This window comes from Sus scrofa, chromosome 9, assembly GCF_000003025.6.
Source record: "Sus scrofa isolate TJ Tabasco breed Duroc chromosome 9, Sscrofa11.1, whole genome shotgun sequence".
Taxonomy (NCBI): Eukaryota; Metazoa; Chordata; class Mammalia; order Artiodactyla; family Suidae; genus Sus; species Sus scrofa.
This window is the reverse complement of record NC_010451.4, coordinates 52,913,835-52,936,881: the sequence shown is the minus strand read 5'-3', so window position 1 is coordinate 52,936,881 and position 23,047 is coordinate 52,913,835. Positions and strand designations below refer to the sequence as shown.

The following is a 23,047-nucleotide window of genomic DNA, read 5'->3' as shown; positions in this document are numbered from 1 at the left end:
ACATGTAGAGTTTCCGGTTGTGGGTAACTTTAATGAAATTGCATCATTGCCATGGACCAGAAGTTGAGAGGAGATGATCATCTTTTTAGTTAATTAACCATTAGAGAGAAAGAAAGCCCCCAAATCCATGGTAGTATTACCTTTATCAGTATCCATGACTGGCAGATTTGGCTCAGGTTTTCTTATTCTGCTACAAAATTCAGTAAAAAATTGGCTCATATTCAGTATTGCGAATGTGCAGAATAGTGACCAGAGGAGAATCTAAAAGCTGATGGTGTTGAGAAATTATTGTACTTGAACTATGATAACCATCTATTTAAATCAATCTCTATATTATGTTAAGAAGCTCAATTATTTTTGATAAAAATTTCAGCTGATTTATCCTCCCATCATAGAAGATCATTTTATGATAGTTAAATTCACTTCTGTCTGAATGCTATGTTGCTCATTTAGCCAAAAAGATGTATTTGATATGCTACTAAACCCACTTCCAAAAAAACTTCTTTTTTTCTGCCTACATAGTATTCCGTTGAATAGAAGTAACATAATTTATTTAGCTATTTGTAATTGATCCTAATCAATTCCTTAGATTTCTTTGTATAATAAGGAGATTTAGCCCTTAGTCTGTGATATGAGTTGCAATTTTTTTCCTGGTTGTTTATTTGGGTTTTTTTTTTTTTTTTGGATTTTGCTAATAAGTTAGTGGTTGGTACCCCACCCTTGCAAAAGATTTTTTTTTTAATGTAACCAAATATGTCAATTTTTTTTTATGGTTGTCTATTTCAAGCCATATGGAGAAAGGCGTTACCCACTCTGAGACTATAAAAACACCTCCCATTTTACCCTTGACACTTTAATGTCTATTTATAGTACCCACATAGGCAAAGGGCCCAGGATATCAAAACCAGTTTTTATCTTTTTCCTTTGTAAGTCTGCATAAGTAGCACAGTACTTCATTTAGAAATGTAAAAATACCTTCTGCCCACAATCTTGGAAACTGCAATATAAAAAGAGCCTTGTTTCCACCTCCTGTTCAAATCAGTCTGATCAACCTGGTTACTATGTGGAGAACCGACTGCAAAGATACAAGAGTGGATGTGGGAAGATCATTATTCATTCGTTCCACGGATATTTATTGGGTGTCTTGTATGTTCTAAGCCTCCACATGCCAGGTTACAGTGGTAAATGAATGAGAGCCTTGCTCTGTTCTAGTGGATGCTCCCGGTATCACCCTCAAAGCCAGGGTCTTGACCCTTGAATGTCACAACCACAGTTGCAGCCGCTATCCTATTACCTCTCCTCACCAGGTGTCCTTTTTTGCATGTGGCTCCTTTTGACTGAAATTTCTGACACCTACCCTAGCAAAAGAGCCCACGCTGTTCCTGAAATTTTAAGCACTGCACAGGGAGTTAGTACTTGATAGTTTCAAGGTCCTTAGCAAATATGAGCTTTCCCTTTTCTACAAACTTTAATATACTACTAATACCAATATTATGACAAAAATTACTCTCAATGTCAGTAACTCACCAGGGTCATGTAGTTGGCAAGCAGCAGAGCCAGGATTTGAACCCATACGTGTACCAGATTCAAGTGTGGGATAAGTGAAGTGTCTTTTCTAGAATTCAGTAATGGTACAGAAGAATGGGTACTTGAATGTCTTTTCTAACCTGGGGAGAAATGACTTTTCATGAATATCTTGCAATTGCACAATAGTCAGCAAGAAATCCCATGTTATGAAACAACCCAAATGTCCATCGACAGATGATTGGATTCGGAAGATGTGGTATATATACACAATGGAATACTACTCAGCCATAAAAAAGGATGACATCATGCCATTTGCAGCAACATGGATGGAACTAGAGAATCTCATCCTGAGTGAAATGACCCAGAAAGACAAAGACAAATACCATATGATATCACTTATAACTGGAATCTAATATCCAGCACAAATGAACATCTCCTCAGAAAAGAAAATCATGGACTTGGAGAAGAGACTTGTGGCTGCCTGATGGGAGGGGGAGGGAGTGGGAGGGATCAGGAGCTTGGGCTTATCAGACACAACTTAGAATGGATTTACAAGGAGATCCTGCTGAATAGCATTGAGAACTATGTCTAGATACTCATGTTGCAACAGAAGAAAGGGTGGGGGAAAAACTGTAATTGCAATGTATACATGTAAGGATAACCTGACCCCCTTGCTGTACAGTGGGAAAATTAAAAAAAAAAAAAAAAAAAAAGAAATCCCATGTTATGTGCTTGAGACAAAGTAATCTCAGCAGCAAGCCCAGGGCATTGTCCCATTGAGTGCCTCTGTTTACCCATCTGCCCTCACCTGAAATGAGATGCATCTCTCTGTGCTTGAACTTCTTGCTCACCCTGCCTCTGTAGCAGTTGGCCAGCTCTCATCCCAGGGTGTCAGGTTGTTTTGACATCTCCGTGCTTGACATCCACTGTTTCTTTGGGTGTCTGTCCCCACTCACTTCTAGTTCCCACATCACTAGCCTTCAGTGTCCTGCTCAACAAGCCCTTCTTCGGGGAAGCCTTCCCCCATCAAGAAGTCAGATTTGAATGTCCCTTATCTAGGCTTCCTAGCAACTGTGCTTGATGTACTCTGTTGGATTTTTTGTGGGGGTTTTTTTGTTTGTTTTTTTTTTTAATTTTTTTTAATTTTTTTTTTTTTTTTTTTTTTGCTTTTTTAGGGCTGCATATGGAAGTTCCCGGGCTAGGGGTTGAATGGGAGCTGAAGCTGCCAGCCTATGCCATAGGCACAGCAATGCTGGATCCTTAACACTGAGCAAGGCCAGGAATCAAACCCACATCCTCATGGATACTAGGTTCGTGATGTGCTGAACCACAGCGGGAACTCCCACGTGTTTAATGTACCTGTGATGTCTCCTTAACTAGACTCTAACCTCCGTGAGGCCACGGATTAGTGCCCTGGTTTGTTTGGCAGCTTTTCTTTTTGTGATTTGGCTTTTGGTGTGTGTGTAGTAAATATTTACTTTTTAAAAAATCGATCAATTAGTTAATGACATCTGAAGACAAAGTAGGCAAATTTCACCTCAGCTCACCTGCCCCCTGAAACTTCCCTTCTCTACACTACAGAAGAAACACTCCAATGTTTCCTCCACATTCAGACTATACTCGGAATCCTGAACTTAGTTCCTGCTGCTTCAAGCTAAGTGAGGCAAAGACAATTAGGAGATTTTTCTATACTAGCGAAGAGAGCTGAAAGGAACTAAGGTGTCCCAAACCCTGTCTTGAAATACCTGAAAGGTTAATGCGTGAGAAAGAAATTTGACTTATTTACAGAGCAAAATGCTTAGTTACACAATAATAAATAAGGAATATATATATATGAATATATATATATAATATATATATATATATTCATACACCCACACACACTCATCACTGAGGAGAATTTTTAAATAAATGCCTTAGGGGCAATAAGACTCCACTTGGTGGCTTGGCTGGTTCTGGGAACACTGAGGTACTGTTTGTTCCTGAAATTTTATGATTATGCGATCTAGATGAATAGTCCAAGGACAGAACACTGGGGGGCGGGGGTGGAATCCAGCAGTACCTTCCACAGGAAACTGCACATGAGCAGAGTGCCAGGATGTTTGTTCTGTTTCTACTGTGCATAGTCTTTCTGGTCTGCCTGAGTAAGGGTAAGTCCTGGAGACAAAGGGAGAGTTGGTTGTTGGTTAAGAGATGGGAAGGTGCTAGGGGAGGAGAAATTTCCAAAACTGGATCTTGGGGCTTTGGCAAATGTACAAGCAATTATGACAAGGAAGATTTCTTCTTTTCACAGGAGAATTTTATGAACATCTGATTGGTACGACATGGCTAGTCGAAAGTCCTTGGTAAAAGGGTTATTTATTACATGTTTAGGAGTAAACCTCCCCCCTCCATCTTCCCTGAGAGCTGTCATCCATTCTCCTATAGATCCTAGGAGTTTTATCTTCTCCTAGACCAATTTAGTCCATTTCTTGGAATAAGAAAGTTAAAATCCCCTTCTTTGCTTCCTTTTCCCCATTCCTGGACAAAATCATTGGGCTAGATAGGGGCTTATTACTTGGGGATAGATATCTATATCTATATATCTATATCCATATCTATATATCTATATCTATATCTATCTACCATAGATAAATTTTATGGGAACCCTGACCTTTTGAGATCTTATACAATATTGGATTTATGCCTATCTGAGCTATCTATCACAGGATTACCAAATGAGTCAGCATCCCGAGAAATGTTGGGAACCACTGGGCAATAGTACATTCCTGTTGGGAAGCCCCCAGGCCCAGATAACCTTCTCTATACTGCATCCTTTAATCCCCCCTTTCTGTGTTTGGCAGAGCCTTCAGTGATGTGTTATAAATGTAGAAAATATCATCTTGGCATGTGCTATGAGGCCATGAGGTCCTGTGTCCTGAAGTACCAACAGACCTGTGCTGTTAAGAACATTTACTTACTTACACCAAAAGGTAGTGTGGGGTATAAAGTGACTGAGAAATAACCACATTTCCCCCTTAAAGACACTCATGTTCTTTTGTCCTCAGAGTATAATGGGTGAGTGGAATGGGTAAGGATGGAGTGGTCCTGCAGAGGGGATGGCAAAGATGGCTTTTCCTTAAGACAATATTGAGTGAGGGAAAGGTAGACATCCCTTATCAATTAAAGAATAAACTCCATTTTGTGGGTCAGTTATTAACAGACTCCATCTCTTGGTTCATTTGAGTCTAGAGAAAAGTCATGGAGGCTCTGAAGAGAGGTTATTCCTAGGAACATTGTAGGAGGAAACAGTGTCATGTCATTTATATTCCTTCTCTTTTACTTCTTCAGGGCGGAGTATGTATTTTTATTCAATACTGTCATGTATGACCAACTGTGAGGACATCAACTTCTTAAGTTTTGATAAGAGGACAGAGCTCATCTGTTGCAAAAATAAAAACTATTGCAACCTCCCTGAGGGAGTATAGTTCTGCATCTCTCCTGGATTTTCAGTTATTCTTCAACTTACTACTCCCTTTATCTCTTCCCCCATACCTATAGTTTGTTCTCCTCTTCCAACCAATGGTGTAGAGTGAGAAAGCCATCTGGTAGTGAAGAGAGAGGCCCTCATAAGAAAAGACAGTGGGAACGAGCTGAGTCTCTTTAATGATGAAGCACTACACAGAATTTTTGCAAATTTCTTTTGCTCACAGAATTTTGGTTTCATTATGATGGTGTTGCCATGAATAGCATTACATTTAAAATTGATCATTCATTATCTCCTACATGTAAATATGAAGACCTGGGTCAAAATAATTCCAAGCTGATACTGGGAATTCTGTGACTGTACTTTATCCTCATCCATACCCACTCCTCTGGTATGGGGTTCTCTCTGGATTAGCCCTGACACCCGGCACTCTCCTTTTGCTTGTGGGTTATGGAGATAAAAGAAACTAATTCCCGTTTCCCAAGTGGCTGGCAACATGAGCCACATCTTTCTATGGTAGAGTTCTTGGGGGAGAATCTCAGGCCAGAAATAATTTGGACAGGTATAGGGATGAGGCATCAAAAAAAGTTTTAGGGGCATTTCAGTTTGTGGAAATTAAGATTTGAGAAACAATTTAGCAGGGGTGGAGTTATCATGGCCTTTCCTGGCTAGGTAGCTGGATAGCAGTTGACTGAACTAGGTGATTGAATTGGAAATGCAAACCTTGTATAAGAATGGCTAGTCCATTTCTTCTCCTAAGAGTGTGAAAAAAAAAATGTTGGTAACAAAGCAGGTGACAACACACCTGTGGCCAAGATAGTGAAACTTCCCTGGGTACAGAATAACCCTGCTATTTCTCTCCTTGTGAAGCCTACTGAAGTTCCTAGTCCTGGATTTCCATGATCTTTTTTACCTCCCTTTTTATGCCATGTGAAATTCTTACAATAAACCATTTACCCCTCTACTTGAATAGTTTGGAGTACTCTCTGTCTTTAAAATCATTTGGGATTTTGCAGAGTCGGGATGAGGAAAGACATGTAGACAACTTTTTCAAAATAGGCAGGCAGGTTGGAAAAGCCAGCGTAACATGGATATTTTGAGTTAGGGAAACAACATATTTTTGTTTGTAGTTGTATGTGGTTTTCTCTCTCCCACTGCATCATGGGTATGGAAGGTGTTGTCTAGAAAAAAAAAGAGCCAGAGAGATCATTGTTTTCCCTTGAGTTTCAAAATAGACCTTAAAAACATTTGTGAATCAATGTTTAGACAAACTGAAGAAGAGATTACTCAGATGCTAATTGGGTAATTCAACAAGTATCACACAATTTTCCAATTATAATTCATGCATGAAAAAATGACTGTGTTGAGTTCCCGTGTGGTGCAGCAGGTTAAGGGTCCAGCATTGCCACTACAGCAGCTTAGGTTGCTGCTGTGATGCAGATTTGATCCCTGGCCAGGGAACTTACACATGCCACGGGCATGGCCAAAAAAAGAAAAAATAATGATCATGTTCACTACTACTTCAGAAAGTAGACAGAGTAATGGCTTGTCTCTGCTACATGATATGTGACTACAATTAGAGATACTTGAAGGCTGGGGGTGATTCAAAAGCAGGAGCCTGGAATCATTTAGAGGTGTCTCCATTCATGCGTCACTGCAATTAATACTGGTATAAGTTGTGAGGTCACCTTGGGCTATTGGTCAGAACACCTACATATGGACTCCATGTAGTTGGGCTCCTTTACATCATGGGGTCCCGTCTTACACACACACTTAGGGCTCTAAAGGTAAGCATATATTCTTTTTTTTTTTTTTAAGTGTATATTCTAACAAGGTGGAAGTTGCATTGCCACTTCCAAAGAGTCATGTATCACCACTTCTACATTCTATAGGTTACAAATGAGTCACAAGCCTAGCCAAGTTCCACTTTGGATTGGAGAATAGCAGCATTGTAGAAGAGCCTGTGTGGGATGGGGGGTATTATTGCAGCCATCTTTGGAAACCCCTGTCTGTTACAACTAGATAATAGCAGAGCTGGAATTGGATCCAATATCTATACAATCCCAAATCTCCTTTTCATTCTAAGATCACTATTATATTAAAGATATTTAAAAATACAATCTAGTGATAAAAAAGCTTTTCTAATCATGACATCAGTCACAAAAAGGATGAGAATGATAGATTTAACCACATATAAATGTTTTTTGTATGGTAAAGCAAAACCACAAAAAAAAAAAAAACCACCCCATGTATAATACAAAGATTGTTATTTTCCTCTAGCCATTGTATCTTTAGTTGAATACCTAAAAAGAATAAATCTCTCTAAAGACCTGTTATCATGTTTATCTATTGCTCTCAAAGAAAGGATTGTGAAAATAAGAAGGAGAAAAAAAGCATCTCCAGTGGATCAGAGAGAGAATTGATCTAAAGGGGGTAAATGGAGGAAAATCAGCAGACTTCACTCCCTTTATCCCTCAGCATCCATCCACCTTCCTCTAGGTGGAAACTACATTCTAAGCACAGGGAATGAAAACCCCGTTATAACCTAGTTGGCTAGGAAATAGCTTCCCCAGGGATATTTCTAGTGGGAGAGAATTGAAATGATTAGGCCATATAGTTTGAAATCAGGGAGTTTGATACTTCAGGCTTTGTTCTTTTTTTTTTTTTTTTTTTTTTTTTTGAGGATTGCTTTGGCTATTTGGATTCTTTTGTAGTTCTATAAACTTTAGAATTTTCTTATCCATTTCTGTGAAAATTTATTGGGATTTTGATAGGGATTGCATTGAATCTGTAGATTACTTTAGGTTATATAGACATCCTAACAATGTTAATTCTTCCAGTATATGAGTATGAAATATCTTTCCATTTTTTGTTCTTCTTTCAATTTCTTTCACCAATGTCTTAGAATTTTCAGTATACTGGTCTTTCATCTCCTTGGTTAAATTTATTTGGGGATGTTTTATTCTGCTTGCTGTAATTGTAAATGGAATTGATTTCTTAAGCTCTTTTTTCTGCTAACTATTGTTAGCATATACAAATGCAACACATTTTTTTTTTTTGGTAGGTTGATTTTGTACCCTACAACTTCACTGAATTCATTTATTATTTCTACTATTTCTCTTGCAGCCACTCCCACTGCCAGGTTCCTCCTCATCCCAAACCAGAGCTTTAGCTGCAGGCCCTGGCCCACTGTCTTTTCTGGGGAGATGACATTTTCAGAGAGTGGCTCCTCCTGGCTGTGGTTTCTCATCTGGAGGTAGCTCTTGCTGGCTGCGGTTTCCTGGCTAGGAGGAAAACTAGAAGAAGCATTCCATGTTCGTACCTTAGCCCAACCACACAGCTTTCTAATTTTTTTTTTTTTTTTTTTATGGCTGCTCCTGTGGCATATGGAATTTCTTGGGCCAGGGGTTGAACCTGCACCTCAGCAGTTACCCTGCTGTGGTTGGATTCTTAACACACTGCACCACAGTGGGAACTCCCATACAGATTTTTGTTCTTAATGTCTTACTACTTAAAAATGTTTATTTTTAATTATAGTTGATTTACAATGTTGTGCCAATCTCATACAGCTTTTTATTTGGGTAGTCCTAGTGAGCACACACCCAGTTCACTCATGGCCTGGGAGAATAGAGACCATGGGTCCCATGGTGTCATGTTTGGAAGAGCCAGCCACTTCCCAATGTACCTTTGAAGCAATGTTGTATGGAGTTAAAGTCAGTATTATCACTCTCGTAGACATTATACTTGGGCTGTCCTCGGAGGAAAGCACAGACAGAATACACAGTTAGAGGGCAGTATATAATATACATCATTTCAACCATGATGCTGTTTATTAGCATGACTATAAAAACTTGTACAGAACTCATATTATATGGAGATATAGCAAAATATGCCCATTACTTCCCAGATTCCGGGGCACAGGGGAATTTTAATAAGTTTGGTAAAATTCCAAAATTTCTATGACATTTCTGCAGGGAGTAATGTTCAGAGTTGCCTGAACAAACACAGGGGAAAACGTTTGGCTACATGGGGTTTGGGACTGATGCCCAGAGTTTAATCACCAGTGCAGGAGCACTTTCCCAGGAGAAAGAAGAGGTTTTCATACGGAGGGATAAATCTGACACCCTCAGTGCAGACCCCCAGGACTTCTATCCATGAATTGCTGCCTGTGTCTCCCATGTTCCAAATGCAAGACTTACAAAGGAGGTCTCCCCGTGAATTATTTCCCTGGCAGTGACATGTAAGTCTTAATCCCAAAGAGGCTTGTGGGACCCTAATTTCAGTAGGAGTTTGCCCATGAGTATTTTCTCTATTAGAGAGAGATTCTTTGTTGTTTTTTGTTTGTTTGTTTGTTTGTTTGTTTGTCTTGTCTCCTTGTGGCCACACCTGTAGCATATGGAAGTTCCCAGGCTAGGAGTCAAATCAGAACTGTCTCCTGAGGCCTATGCTACAGCCCTGGCAACACTGGATCCAGGCTGCAACTGCAACCAACAGCCTGCAGCAATGCTGGATCCTTAACCCACTGAGCGAGGCCAAGGATTGAACCTGCATCCTCATGTAGACCACATCGGGTTCTAAACAAGCCAAGCCACAACAGGAACCACCGCTCCCTTTTTTTTTTTCTTAACAGAGACAGTATTTTTCTTACCCTTTTCTCCCTCTCTCCCAAGTTATCTGATGACTCAGGGTACAGGTTGCTCTGGAGCTCCAGCCCTGGGAACCCTTCTCCAGATTGTAGAGAGAAGGAGGCAGCACAGTGTAGTGGAAAGATCATGGCCCAGTGAATCAGGCAGATGTGCGCCTCATCACCTGGGGGAAAAAACTCCAATCTAAACATCCTGGTCTTCAACTGTAAGATGACTGCCGAGCTATGAAGTTGTTCAGAGAATTCAAAAGGTAAAATGTGTGACATGTCCAAAGAGTTTTTGTTTGACAGCAAGTAGAGTCTTAAAATTTGTTCCCTCCCCTTTGCCATTACCTACCCGTGAGCTGATTCAGTGCTAACAACTCCATCGGATATGCCTCGGAGAGTTCCTGTTTTCACCTATGCAGTCACAGAGGCACAGAGAGGTTCCGTAACTGATCTGAGGTCCCACAGCAGATGGGGAGGGGTGCAGGGCATAGTCTGGGAAGGAAGATGACATGAGGGATGCTGCTTGGGTTGAGCGGGTGTCTGGCTCTGGGAATGAACCCACTCAGGTGTATAGGCCCCACCCCTGCTCCTTCCCCAGGACAGGTCTTCTCTGTCCTAACTGCTAATTGCAGGGTGAAGGCCAGGAACTTCATCTGGCAAACCTGGAGTTCGAGGCTGTCAGAAGAGAGGCACCACTCCCTTGTGCCTCTCAGGTGAGCCCTACCCATCGTGCCAGGCTTCTTTTCATCAGACATGTTGAAGTATCTGATATGTGTGCAAGGGGCAGCGTCATTCTAGGTGCTGAGGAGAAGAAAGCACAATACACGGAACTCTCACATTTGTGGAGCTTTCATTCCTGGCAGAGAAGAGGGCCCAAGCCCCCTTCAGTGAGGAAAAGCGGTGGAGTGACACACTGGGTTGAGTCCTCTGGAGACAAAACTCCAATAGGAGAAGGGCCATGGGAAGTGTGGTAAGGGAGTTTTGTGGGTAAATTTACAGCTAGACCCATCCCTGTGTTTTCTAGTACCCCCAAACCCGCTTTTTGGCAGATGACCCAAATATTTCTTCCTCCTTCTCCCCAGAACCCTCAGTGTATGACTCTCCACTGTAGTAATCATTTATGATCTTTTTCCCCTTGGAAAATGGAATGCATAAAGCTGGAGGGAAGCTGAGGTCCCTTTCACCTCCTCACCTGCTTTCCTGGGCTGTCCCATCCATCTCTCAGAGATGTGCAGCCCCAGGCAGTCAGACCGCATGTGGGGGATCGGTCTCTGATCCTGGGGCCTCACTTTGTAAGGATGGAGTGCCTCTGGAGGGAGCAGGAGGGCTATGGTACCTTCAAGGGACCAGGAAACTCCCTCACAGATGCTCAGCGACCCCAGCCTTGTTAGACCTGAGTGGACTTCCTGTGGATGTGGACTTGCACATGTCTTGTGTGCCGGACCAACAAATAGAAATACAACCATGTGAAGAGGTACTCGGGAGAGAGACTGGACACCAACAAGAATATCTTAGGCCAGATCTAACAATGCAGGGGGGCCTCTGCCTGGCCTGAGCTCTAAGTAGGTGGAAACCCAGACAGGATGTACTGTCTCTTGGAAAGGTTGTAGAGAGGACTCAAGTGGTTTGACCTGAAATTTATGATTCTGTGATTCTAATGGGATGCCTGAGGGCAGGTGATGAGAATAAAAAAAGCTGGAACCTCGTCCTTGGACCTTCTTGGGAATGGGCCCCAGGATGTTCCGGTTGTTTCTGCTGGGCGTATTCACGGTGCTCTTCATGAATGAGGGTGAGGCCTGGTGAGGGTGCACTTGTCGGCGGGGGGGGGGGCGGGGGGGTGAATGGGTGGGCAGAGAATGTGTGGAGAGGAAGAGAGGGATTTGGTGACTTGACTCTTGGGGCTGGTATGAAGTGGTTCAAGGAGAATTTTTCTTCTTCTCTTCACAGGAGACAGAGTCCTGACATGGAAATGTATGGTGTAGTTCGTTTGCAATTCTTGGATAAATAATGCCACAATGAGAGGGGACATTTTTGAGTCTATTACACATTGTCTGTCTACTCCCCCTGACTGATACCTCACTCTCCTCCCTCACTGTTCTAATGTCTTCTTTTAGCCCCCAGTCTTGGGTGTGAAGGGGGTCCTTGGCTTCCTGAAGGGAGTCATGATTCCTGGTGGAAGCCAGGGAGGGTGTAGCATCCTTCTTGTGAGTTTTGTGCCACCTGAGTGTAGATGGTTACAGGTGGGGGCTGCTTCTGCAGCAGAATCCCTCTCCTGAGAGCTCTACATCTAAGTTTTCCTCTCTTTCTTTAGGGATTCGATTTTGCAATGCATGTGACAATTTTAATGGAATGAATTGTCGCTATCCTATGAAATGGTGTTGGAAGTTTAATGTATTATCTACTAACAGGAGTTGTGCCACAGACCACTTTTACTATTATCATCGTGCTTCGGGTAAGTGCATGTTAGAAAGAGACATAAAATATCACCTCTGGTGTCCACAATCCCTAACATCAAGATGTGGAGGCAACCTGGTCCGGGGGAGGGTTCGCAGAGAGAGCTTCTCCGTATGTAGACCTGGGGTGCAGGCTGTGTGGGAGGCAGATGTCTTTTGTCTGAGAAGCAGACACAGCCTTGGGGCTCATTCCTGTGTACACAAAAGTGTTAAAGTTCTGGAGGGAAATCATGGCTTAGAAGATGGTGAGATTAAGCAAGGTGGTCACATTTCCTTTTTTGTTCTCTTTAGGGACATATCTGTACCGTTACTCAAAACTATCTTGTAGGCCTTGTGAAGCAGGAATGTTCCAAATATTTCATGACTTACTGAGAGAAACACATTGCTGTACTGATCAAAACAGGTGTAATGATGGAAACAGTTTGGAAGAGAAAACAAAAATATTTGGACTAAAAGGAAAAGAAAGTGTATATGATACTGAAATGATTAAGTACAAATAAAATTTTTATGATTTTGGAGTCATCTGTCCATTAACCTTCCCCTACCCAATGGCAATATCATCTTATATTTTCCAAAACCCAAACCCCAGAGCTCTATTCTGGTAGATCTAGCTATGGAAGCTCTGTCTTTCTCATGTCATTGCTTCCATTAACAAGAAAGTGCAAAGGCATAGGCCAAAAAAAGCCATGTCTGCCTTCTGGGTGGATCCTCTTCTCTCTGCTACCTGTATCTCCTGGCAATCGTTACTTGTCCTTAAGTTCGGTTGCTAAACCTGGCCCAATTCAGCGTTCTCAAGTTTCTGGCAAAGTACTTTTCTGATGGTGCTTCTGAGAGAAGATCAGGAGAAAGCAGTTTGGATAAAATTAGGGACAAGAAATCACAAAAGATTTTGGAATATTTGGGAGGAGAGTAGAAGTGGTATTTGGTGGGGGCTGGTGTTAAACAAGGGCTGGAGAAAATCCAGGTGAAATTAGACAACACTAACTTCTGCGAGAGGAATAGGTAGTATACTAGATGTGAAAGAGTTAGTCCCTGCCACCATTTTTTTGGAAACTGTACCAAGCACAGCTACTCCTGACCTTGGTAGCCCTAAGTCACCATGTTTCTAATCATCTTACTCTTGAGTCAAAGCCAAGTGTATCAGGATGGGCAGCTGGCTGAATGTTGGCCAGTTACCCTATCTCCTGGCATGTGAGGAATGTTCTACTACCCAGTCCTCAAAAATATTTAAGTATTACCTTGCATTCAGTGCACTCATTGATAGAAAACTGAGGGTTTTTCATTTATGGGCACAGCCCAGCAACAGAAAATATCAAGGAGATGTAAGCATTTCAGATCTTCAGTGTAGTTTTCCTAACAAAAATAATAAGATGTGAAATTACCAAAATCAATCCCAAATTTATGCTTGTTCAGAATACTATGGACAGTTATATCCCAACAAATTGCACAACTTAGAATAAATAGACCAGTTTCTAGAAACATACATCCTGCCATGACTGAATCAAGAAAAGCAGACAATATGAACAGGAAATCATTAAAATTCAATTTGAATTTGTAATAATAATAAAATAGCTTCCAAGAAAAAAAGTCCAGGACCAGAAAACTTCCCAGGGAAAGTCTACCAAGCATATAAAGAAGGACTAATACTTAAATCCTCTCAAACTACTCCAAAAAAATTGAAGAGAAGGAAGACTGCCATTTTTTTTTTTAACGATGCCAATATTACCCGGATAGAAAATCAGGCAAAGACACTACAAAAAGGAAAATGGTAGGCCAATATATTTGATGAATACAGACGCAAAAGTCCTCAGCAAAATATTAGCACACCTAATCTATAAAAAGGATCATACACCATGACCAAGTTGGATTTATCTTAAGGTCACAAGGATGGTTCAACTTTCACAAATCAATCAATGTGATAACCACATTAAAAACAACACACACCCCAAAAAGGATTAAAATCATGATTATCTCAAAAATTCAGAAAAATATTTGACAAAATTCAACATCCATTCATGATAAAAATTTTCATCAAAGCTGGTATAGAGGGATTATATCTCAACATATTAAAGTCTATTTGCAACAAATCCAACATCACAAATGGTGAAAAGCTGAAAGACTTCCAGCTAAATTTAGGAATAAGACAAGGATGCCATTCTCATCACTTTTATTTAATATAGCATTGAACATCCTAGCCAGAGCAATCAGACTATATATATATCTCCAGATTGTAAGAGAAGAGGTAAAATTGTCACTAGTTGCAGATGACATAAAAACTTATATACAGAGCCCTAAAGTCTCTGCCCCAAAATAGTTAGCACTAATAAATGAATTAATCAAAGTTGCAGGATATAAGATTAATAAATATAAACCTGTTGCATTTCTATACACTAATAATAAAATATCAGAAAGAGAAAGTAAAAATATCCCATTTAAAATTGCATCAAAAAATAAAATACCAGAATTCCAACATGGCTGGGCAGTAATGAACCCGACTAGCAACCATGAGGATGTGGGTTCACTCCCTGGCCTCACTCAGTGGGTTAAAGATCCAGCACTACTGTGAGCTGTGGTGTAGTTCACAGATGTGGCTCGGATACAGTGTTGCTGTGGCTGTGCTCTGATTTGACTCCTAGTCTGGGAACTTCCATATGCATCAGATGCAGCCCTAAAAAGCAAAAATAAATATAAATACTAAATAAGTAAATAGAATACCCATGCATAAACTTAACCAAGGAATTTAAAGACCTGTACTATGAAAACTATAAAATACTGATGCAGGAAATTAAAGATGATACAAAGAAATGGAAAGTCATCCCATGTTCTTGGATTGAAAGAATCAATATTATGAAAATGACCATACTACCCAAAGTAATCTACAGATTTAATGTAATCGCTATAAAATACCCAGGACATTTTTCACTGAACTAGAACAAATAATCCTAAAATTTACATAGAACCACAAAAGACCTTGAATTGCCAAGTGATCCTCAATAAAAAGAACAAAGCTGGAGGTATAATCCTCTCAGACTTCAGACTATACTACAAAGTTATGACAATCAAAAAAGGTGCTATTGGCACAGAACAGACACATAGAACAATGGAACAGAATAAAGAGTCCAGAAACAAACCTATCCACCTATGTTCAATCACCTACAACAAAATGTACACCACTGACAAAGCAGTCTATGGAATGGGAGAAAAATACTTGCAAATGATGTGACCATCAATGAGTTAATATTCAAAATATACAAACAGCTCATACAACACAGTATCAAAAAACAAGGAACTCAATTAAAAAATTGGCAGGAGACCTAAACAGGCATTTTTCCAAAGACATACAGATGGTCAGAAGGCACATGAAAAGATGTTCAACATTATTACTCATCAGAGAAATGCAAGTTGAAACCACAATGAGATAGCACTTCACAACTGTCAGAATGGCTATCATCAAAAAGAACACAAATGTTTGCAACAACGTGAATGCAACTAGAGATTCTCATACTAAGTGAAGTCAGAAAAAGAAAGGCAAATACCATATGATATCACTTATATGTGGAATCTAAGATATAGCATAAATGAACTGACCTGCAAAATAGAAGCAGACTCACAGATGTAGAGAACAGAATTGAGGTTGCCAAAGCAGAGTGGGGATGGACTGGAAGTTTGGGGTTAATATATGCAAACTATTACATTTAGAGTGGATAAGCAATAAAATCCTGCTGTATAGCACTGGGAACTATGTCTAGTCACTTATGATGGAGCATGATAATGTGAAAAAAAGAATGTATACATGTACATGTAACTGGGTCGCCTTGCTGTGTAGTAGAAAATTGACAGAACACTGTAAACCAGCTATAATGGAAAAAATAAAAATCATCATAAATAAAAATAGAGTGGATAAGCAATGAAGTCCTACTGTATATCACAGCGAACTATATCCGATGTCTTGGATAGACCATGATGGAAGGTAATATAAGAAAGGGAATGTATATGTATGTATGACTGGATCACTTTTCTGTATAGCAGAAAATGACACAACATTGTAAATCAACTGTACTCTAATTAAATTTTTTTTAAAAAAAGAACACATAGCAGATGTTGGCAAGGATGTAGAGAAAAGGGAAATTTCATACATGTTGGTGGGAACATAAATTTGTACAACTACTATGGATAACAGTATGGAGCTTTTTCAAAAAAACTAAAAATAGAACTACCATATGACCCAGCAGTTCCAAACCTGGGTATATATCCAAAAAACCCCAAACCCTAATTTGAAAAGATATACACACCCCAATATTCATAGAAGCATTATTTACAATTGTCAAAATATGGAAGCAACCTAGGAGTCCACCAGCAGATGAAGGGGTAAAGAAGATGTGGCACATATATTTGCAATGAAATATTATCTGGTCATAAAATTTGCCATTTGCAGCAATATGCATGGACTTGGAAGGTATTATGCTAAGTAAAATAAGTCAGAGAAAGACAAGGGACTCTATGATATTACTTGTATGAGGAATCTTAAAAAATACAACAAAATGATGACTATAACAAGAAAGAAGCAGATATAGAGGACAAACTAGTGGTTACCAGCAGGGAGAAGGAAGCAAAGAGGGGAAATGTAGGGTTGGGGGATTAAGAGGTACAAACTATTATATAGAAAATAATCTATAAGTGTATATTGTACAATGCAGGGGATATAGCCAATATTTTATAATAACTATAAATGGAGAATAGCCTTTAAATATTGTAAATCTCTATAGTGTACACCTGTAACTTATATGTAATATTGTATATCAAATATACCTCAGTTTTTTAAAAAAAAGTATAGGTGGCAAAAAAATAAATTGGACTACATCACAATTAAAATTCTGTAAATCAAAGGACAGAATGAACAAAGCAAAAAGGCAACTCATGGAAACGGGAAATTTATATCTTAGGTAATATTCAGAATATATATTTTAAAAAAAACTCGTGTACCACAGGAATAACAACAACAAAAAAAGACAGACAGCTGATTAAAATGTGGACAAAAGGACTTGAATTCCTCCAAAGGTATCCAATGGCCAGTAAGCACAAGGAAAGGTGTTCAACATCACACTAACCATTAAGGAAATGTAGATAGTAACCACAAAGAGATATCCCTTCACACCCATTATGACAGCTACTATCGAACAGATAATGACAAGTACAGGTAAAGATGGTGGAGAAAGTGGAACCTTAGTACACTCTTAGTGGGAATGCGAAATGGTGTAGCTACTAACACACTATGGCAATTCCTGAAAAAATTAAACATAGAATTACCATATATCCCAACAATTTCACTTCCAGGAGGAAACCCTAAAGGATTGAAAATGGGGACTGGAACAGATATTTATACACCCATATTCATTGCAATATTATTCGCAATAGCCAGAAGTAACCTAAAAGTTCATTGATAGATGAATGGATAAACAGAATGTGATATATACATAAAATAAACTATTATTTGGCATTAAAAAGGAGGGACAGTCTGGCACATTCTACACCATGGGTGAACTTTGAGAACATTATGTTAAGTGAAATAGTCACAAAAGGACAAACCCTGGATGATTGCACTTATATGAGGTATCTTATATAGTCAAACTCGCAGAATCAGAAATGTGTTTGCTAGGGGATGGGGAATATTGTTTGATGGGTACACGGTTTCAGTTCTGTAAGATAAAAATTTAAGATGAATGTAAGCAGTTTCTGCTGTGGTGCAACAGGTTAAGAATCTGACTGCAGCGGCTAAGGTCGCTGCAGTGGCAGGATTTCAATCCCCAGCCTGGCCCAGTGGGTTGTAGGATCCGGTGTTGCCAGAGCTGTGGCTTATCTGTGACTTAGATTCGATCCCTGGCCCAGGAACACCCAAATGCTGAAAGCACGGCCAAAAAAAAAGATGAGTGTAAGATCCATGTGGAAATGGGTGGTGCATACAATGTGAATGTACTTAATGCCACTGAATAGTGTATTTTAAAATGGTTAAAGTGGTAAATTTTATCATATGTACACTTCACCATAATAAACACCAACAACATAGTGACAATAGTAGCATAAGAAGCAGAGGGAGGAAATTCTTAAGATATTCTTGTGTTACTTATTAATGTGGTAAATGTACCAATTTCTGATAGACTGTAAACAGTTAAGAAAGAATTATTAAAGAATGTGTAATTAAAAAGCTGATAGACATGGAGTTCCCGTTGTGGCTCAGTGGTTAATGAATCCGACTAGGAACCATGAGGTTGCAGGTTCGATCCCTGGCTTTGCTCAGTGGGTTAAGGATCTGGCATTGCCGTGAGCTGTGGTGTAGGTCGCAGATGAGGCTGGGATCTTGGGTTGCTGTGGCTGTGGAGTAGGCTGGCAGCTGTAGCTCCAATTCGACCCCTAGCCTGGGAACCTCCATATTGTCTCAGGTGCAGCCCTAAAGAAAAAAAAAAAAAAAGATGGATTTTTAAAATAAATATTTGTTGAGGAAATTAAGAAAGGGTTTGGAGAGGAGAAAAAAAAAAGAAAACACAATTAGTTATGGAAGAAATGCAACTTTCTTCATGATATTTTTGTAACAGTAATTAATTACCCCCTTTCGGGCCTCATCCTACCACTTGATTAGGAATCAGTCTCAATCCTTGTGAGTATACATTTTCCAACCCTATTTTTTCCCTGGGTGCTAGAACTGTACAAGCAAAAGACCTGAGTTTGTGTGAGATGGAGGTAAGGGATGGGGAAATGTACCCATCTGGCCATGGGGACAACTCTCCAGAGAGGTTGCTGTTGAGATGTCTAGTGCACAGACCCCATGGCTTCCTCAGACCCCACAAATCTCAGCTTCCTCCATGTCACACTTCAGGCATGCTTCAGGAATGTTTGTGTGGCTGCTTCTGGTCTCATCCCCTTGGAAGCATCCTACAACTCTTCCCTATCTAGGGGTTGGTTGGTGCCTTCCTGTGAGTTTGCCAGTGAAGCAAAGTGCAAAACTACTTCTAGAATTCCAAAGATGTCTTTCCTCTTCTTTCTAACCCCTAACCCAAAAGAGAGTCTCATTCTATAAGGCAGAAAGGTTTTCTCTCCTCATGGCTCTGATACAAATTTTTTTCTACGTTCTGCCCTCCTCTTCACTTTGGGAATAGCATTTATGAACAAAATACAAGAAGATTCCAGAGGAGTTCCCACTGTAGCTCAGTGGTAATGAACCCGACTATTATCCATGAGTACTCAAGTTTGATCCCTGGCCTTGCTTGGTGAGTTAAAGATCGGCATTTCTGTGAGCTGCTGTTTAGGTCACAAACACAACTCGGATCTGATGTTGCTGTGGCTGTGGTGTAGACTGGCAGCTGCAGTTCCAATTTGACCCCTAGACTGGGAACTTCCATACACCCTAAAAAAAAAAAAAAAACTAAATTCATCCATCTCTTTTCACATTGCCCCATCCTTCCCCATGAGGCCAGGGTTACATGCTTTAACTGGAGTGAAATAAGAAGAACAATACCAAGAGGAAAAAAAAAAAAAAGAAATTATTTTGCCACAGAAGGAAGTGAAGGAGCAGGGAAAAGGAATCCTCTTCTCTTTTTTTGCTTTTAGGGCCACAATTGAAGCATATGGAGATTCCTAGGTTTGGGGTCTAATTGGAGCTACAGCTGCTGGCACATGCCACAGCAACAGCAATGCAGGATCTAAGCCACGTCTGCAACACCGGATCCTTAACCCCACTGAAGGATCGAACCCACGTCCTCATAGATCCTAGTCGAGTTCGTTAACTGCTGAGCCACAACGGGAACTCCCCTTTTCTTCCTTTTCTGAAGCAACTTGGATATCAACGAAAGCACTAGATTCTATAACAATCTGCAGGAGGTATTGTATTCAAGGTGTTTTTCCTTTCAGGGGCCAAGGCAGAGAATCTAGAACAAGAGAGTGCTTTTTCTTACATGTGCAGAAAACAGAGCCATATGTTTGCAATCTGAAATGTGTGTGTGTGTGTGTGTGTATTTTTTTAAGGAAATCATTGTGAAGAAGTGGAGCCAACAATGTCGCCCACCCAGAGACTGGAGTCAGGAAAGGACAGTGATTTCTGGAGCTATTTATTGCAGAAATCATGGCTCCTGCAGCACCTGAAGTTCACCAAATAGACACTCCATTTTATATTGTTCACATTAGCACAGTTCCTTAGGCAGCCCTTGAAAGTTAACCAGGGAGTACCATCATCTGCAGAAGGGAGGAGAAACAGATCAGCAAAGAGGTTTCAGAAGACAAACAAACAAACAAACAAAAATCCCCAACCCCCAAACCAAAAACAAACCCCACTTCTTTCTATCCTACACCAGCATATATAAACCAACTTGTATAATTCAAGGCTCAGTTATTCAAATATGAAGAATTAGAATGTGTTGCAATTGGGGGGCTTCCCAAAAGAAAAGCAATAGCAGAGAAGTTAAATAAAATAAAATAAAATAAAATCCTGGGTTTGGGGATGTAACGACAGCAGCAATTCAAGGATTGCCCAAGCTGGATGTTTCCACTGAGAATCTTAATGCTGGTTTAAGTAAGGGTTAGAAATACTGAGGGATCACTGAGCACAAAGGATAGGAAAGCAGAGAAATCATGATGTTTAGTCTTACCCATCAAGGGCCATTGAGCCAGTAGCTATATGGCTGACAACGGTCCCTCTGTTTTCACAATTGAAAACCACCCACAAGGAAGTCCAGGCAGGGATGAAGACGAAAAACTGCCCTCCCTACTCCAACATCCAGCTTTTCACCACCGGCCATACAGCGCCTCTCCCTTCCCCTCAATGTAGTCTCCTCTGGTTTCTTCAGGCTTCTCAAAATACTGATCCCATCATCTCAGGCCCCCACCCCTTAGGGACCACTTCTATCTGTTTTTCATTATGGTCTGTGATGCATATCCAGACCATATGGTAGAGATATCTGTTCATCCCAGGGCAGGGGCTGCCTGAGGCAAAGTAAGCTCCCTCCTTATTATGGGGGCTGATATGTCCCTGTCTGCTTCCTCTGCCCCTTCCTCCTTCCCCCATTCCACAGCTTACTTCTGAAAATCGTCCCAGTCATGCAAGACTCGTCTCTTATTGCAATACATATTCCTCTGCCTCTGGAACACTTCTCTCCTGGAAACTCGAGGTGGCACATCCTACACTGAACAGTTCCTAAATGGGGGCCAGAGAAGAGCGAAGTAGAAATGAAAGCAGATCTCCCACTGCTAGGAAAAGACCTATCTCCCCTTCCAAATTTGAAGTCCGCTGGGACCCTGGAGGGCTTTGCCAGAGCCTCTTTAAGCATGGGCCTCTGCCTCTATTAAAATGGGCCGAGCCAAAAGAGGGGTTATCTTTTAGGGTCTCAGGGGTTTTAGCTGGTAAAACAGGTGGTAGAATAAGGGAAAGAGGAGCAAAATCAAAACAGAAATAATCAGACTGGGTCCTCTTCATACTCACCACCCAAATGGCTTTTATCAATCAGTAGTTCATGGACTGTGCTGGCAAAGAGAAAGCAAACATATCTGCAGTGTTCTCTGAGGTTTGTTATTGCCTAGGGCCACTATAACCCTTGTAACACAGGAGGCCCACCCTGTACTAGTAACCTGGAGCCACTCTAGGCCCTTTGTCCCTCCAAAGCCTAGTCACCTGTCTCCTGGCCTCTCTGCCCCTCTCCCTTCTTTCAATTCTCTTCACCTTCTAGAGGGTCGCTTGGCCTCCCCTACCTATCCTTTAGGATACAGCACATATTCAAAGGAGAAAGATAAATGCACATTTTTGTACATATGCCTTATTCCCTTCTTTTTAATTGACCTATAACACCTATGAGCCTGGAGGCTGAGAAGGGGAAAAAGCATCTGAAATCCCTGAAATTACTACCCTCTGACTTTGGCCAGCTAGTGCCTGTAACATTAATATTCCACTTCCCCCTTTCCCTTTGCCTTGCCCTTTAATACACTCATCCTTAGCTTTGTCAACTGCTGCTCATGTTTTTTTTTTTGTTTGTTTGTTTGTTTTTTGTTTTTTTCCATCAGACTTAAAATCAGTCCCATTCCCAACCTCATGTTGCTAGAAGAAGTGTTGAAATTCAAGGTCTATCTCTGGGTTCCTTTGAACCCTCAATTCTCACTCAGCCTGCCCCTCTCATATTCCCCCTCCACCAACATCCCCCCTGCCCCCGGCCCACACCACTGATCCATTTCTACTCACTTGCATGTTCCTGATTTGTGAATGACCCGTACAGTCCTACTGGGGGAAAAAAAAAAAGATACACTCTGCAGACCTCATTTATAAACCTGAGTGCTTCTGTGAAAATCCTCTCAATTCTTTTAAATCTACCCGTTTCCTTCTGTAAAGAGAGACTAAGACTTTGGTGAAACTCCCAGGAATGTGATGCATTGTGGGTGAAAGCTATAGCGTTAAATTGACAGCTTCTGTTACCATATGGTTCTCATAAAAGAACTTCTGTCATGGGAACCCTGACACATTCTGGGACACATCATGGACCACATCTCATCAATTGTCAACCATGGGGTCTCACCTCGAAAGCAGCAGAGCAGAATGGGGAGTCTTAGCAGGAGGGACTTGTCCATTTTGGAGGGATGAAAGAGCAGGTTAGGGCAGGAAGCTGCAAGGTGCCTATTTATATAACTGCCAGGTTGTGCTTCCCTAGGAAGTGCTAGGGGTGGGGACATTGCAGAAGTCCTTCAAAGGTGTTTCCTGCTCCTAGGCAAACTAGAGACACTAAATTTTTGTTCATTTTTGGCAAATTGAAGAGAAAAGGGACTGCCCAGGTATGTCCTAGACCTGATTTATTTGTCTTAGCACTCAAGATTTTTGATGCTGTGTTCTGTGGTCATTTCATTATACCACATTCTGGGGAGAATACAAGGATAAATTGGGCCCAGATGGGTAAGATGCTGAGATGCTCATTAAAGTTGAGAGAATGCATGTGTGTGAAT

At 40.7% G+C, this 23,047-nt stretch overlaps 2 protein-coding genes across 4 annotated transcripts; one reads left to right on the top strand and one right to left on the bottom strand.

The window, feature by feature from the left end:
• Nucleotides 3,534–7,329, top strand: PATE2 (prostate and testis expressed 2). Its single transcript, XM_005667487.3, has 4 exons — nucleotides 3,534–3,677; nucleotides 3,821–3,844; nucleotides 4,371–4,499; nucleotides 4,858–7,329. The coding sequence occupies exons 1-4, from the start codon at nucleotides 3,626–3,628 to the stop codon at nucleotides 4,992–4,994; spliced, it is 342 nt and encodes a 113-aa protein (XP_005667544.2). The 5' UTR covers nucleotides 3,534–3,625; the 3' UTR covers nucleotides 4,995–7,329.
• PATE1 (prostate and testis expressed 1) lies at nucleotides 20,166–22,917 on the bottom strand. 3 transcript variants are annotated; one of them, XM_021102698.1, is made up of 5 exons: nucleotides 22,627–22,914; nucleotides 22,296–22,334; nucleotides 21,546–21,581; nucleotides 21,144–21,260; nucleotides 20,166–20,302 (listed from the first exon to the last, which is right to left on the bottom strand). In XM_021102698.1, the coding sequence occupies exons 1-5, from the start codon at nucleotides 22,778–22,780 to the stop codon at nucleotides 20,175–20,177; spliced, it is 474 nt and encodes a 157-aa protein (XP_020958357.1). In that variant the 5' UTR covers nucleotides 22,781–22,914; the 3' UTR covers nucleotides 20,166–20,174. The 3 variants fall into 3 exon arrangements, 2 of the variants coding, with proteins under 2 accessions (XP_020958357.1, XP_020958358.1); XM_021102699.1 differs by having other exon boundaries at nucleotides 22,296–22,331; nucleotides 22,627–22,912; XR_002347113.1 differs by lacking the exon at nucleotides 20,166–20,302 and having other exon boundaries at nucleotides 21,175–21,260; nucleotides 21,546–21,586; nucleotides 22,296–22,331; nucleotides 22,627–22,917.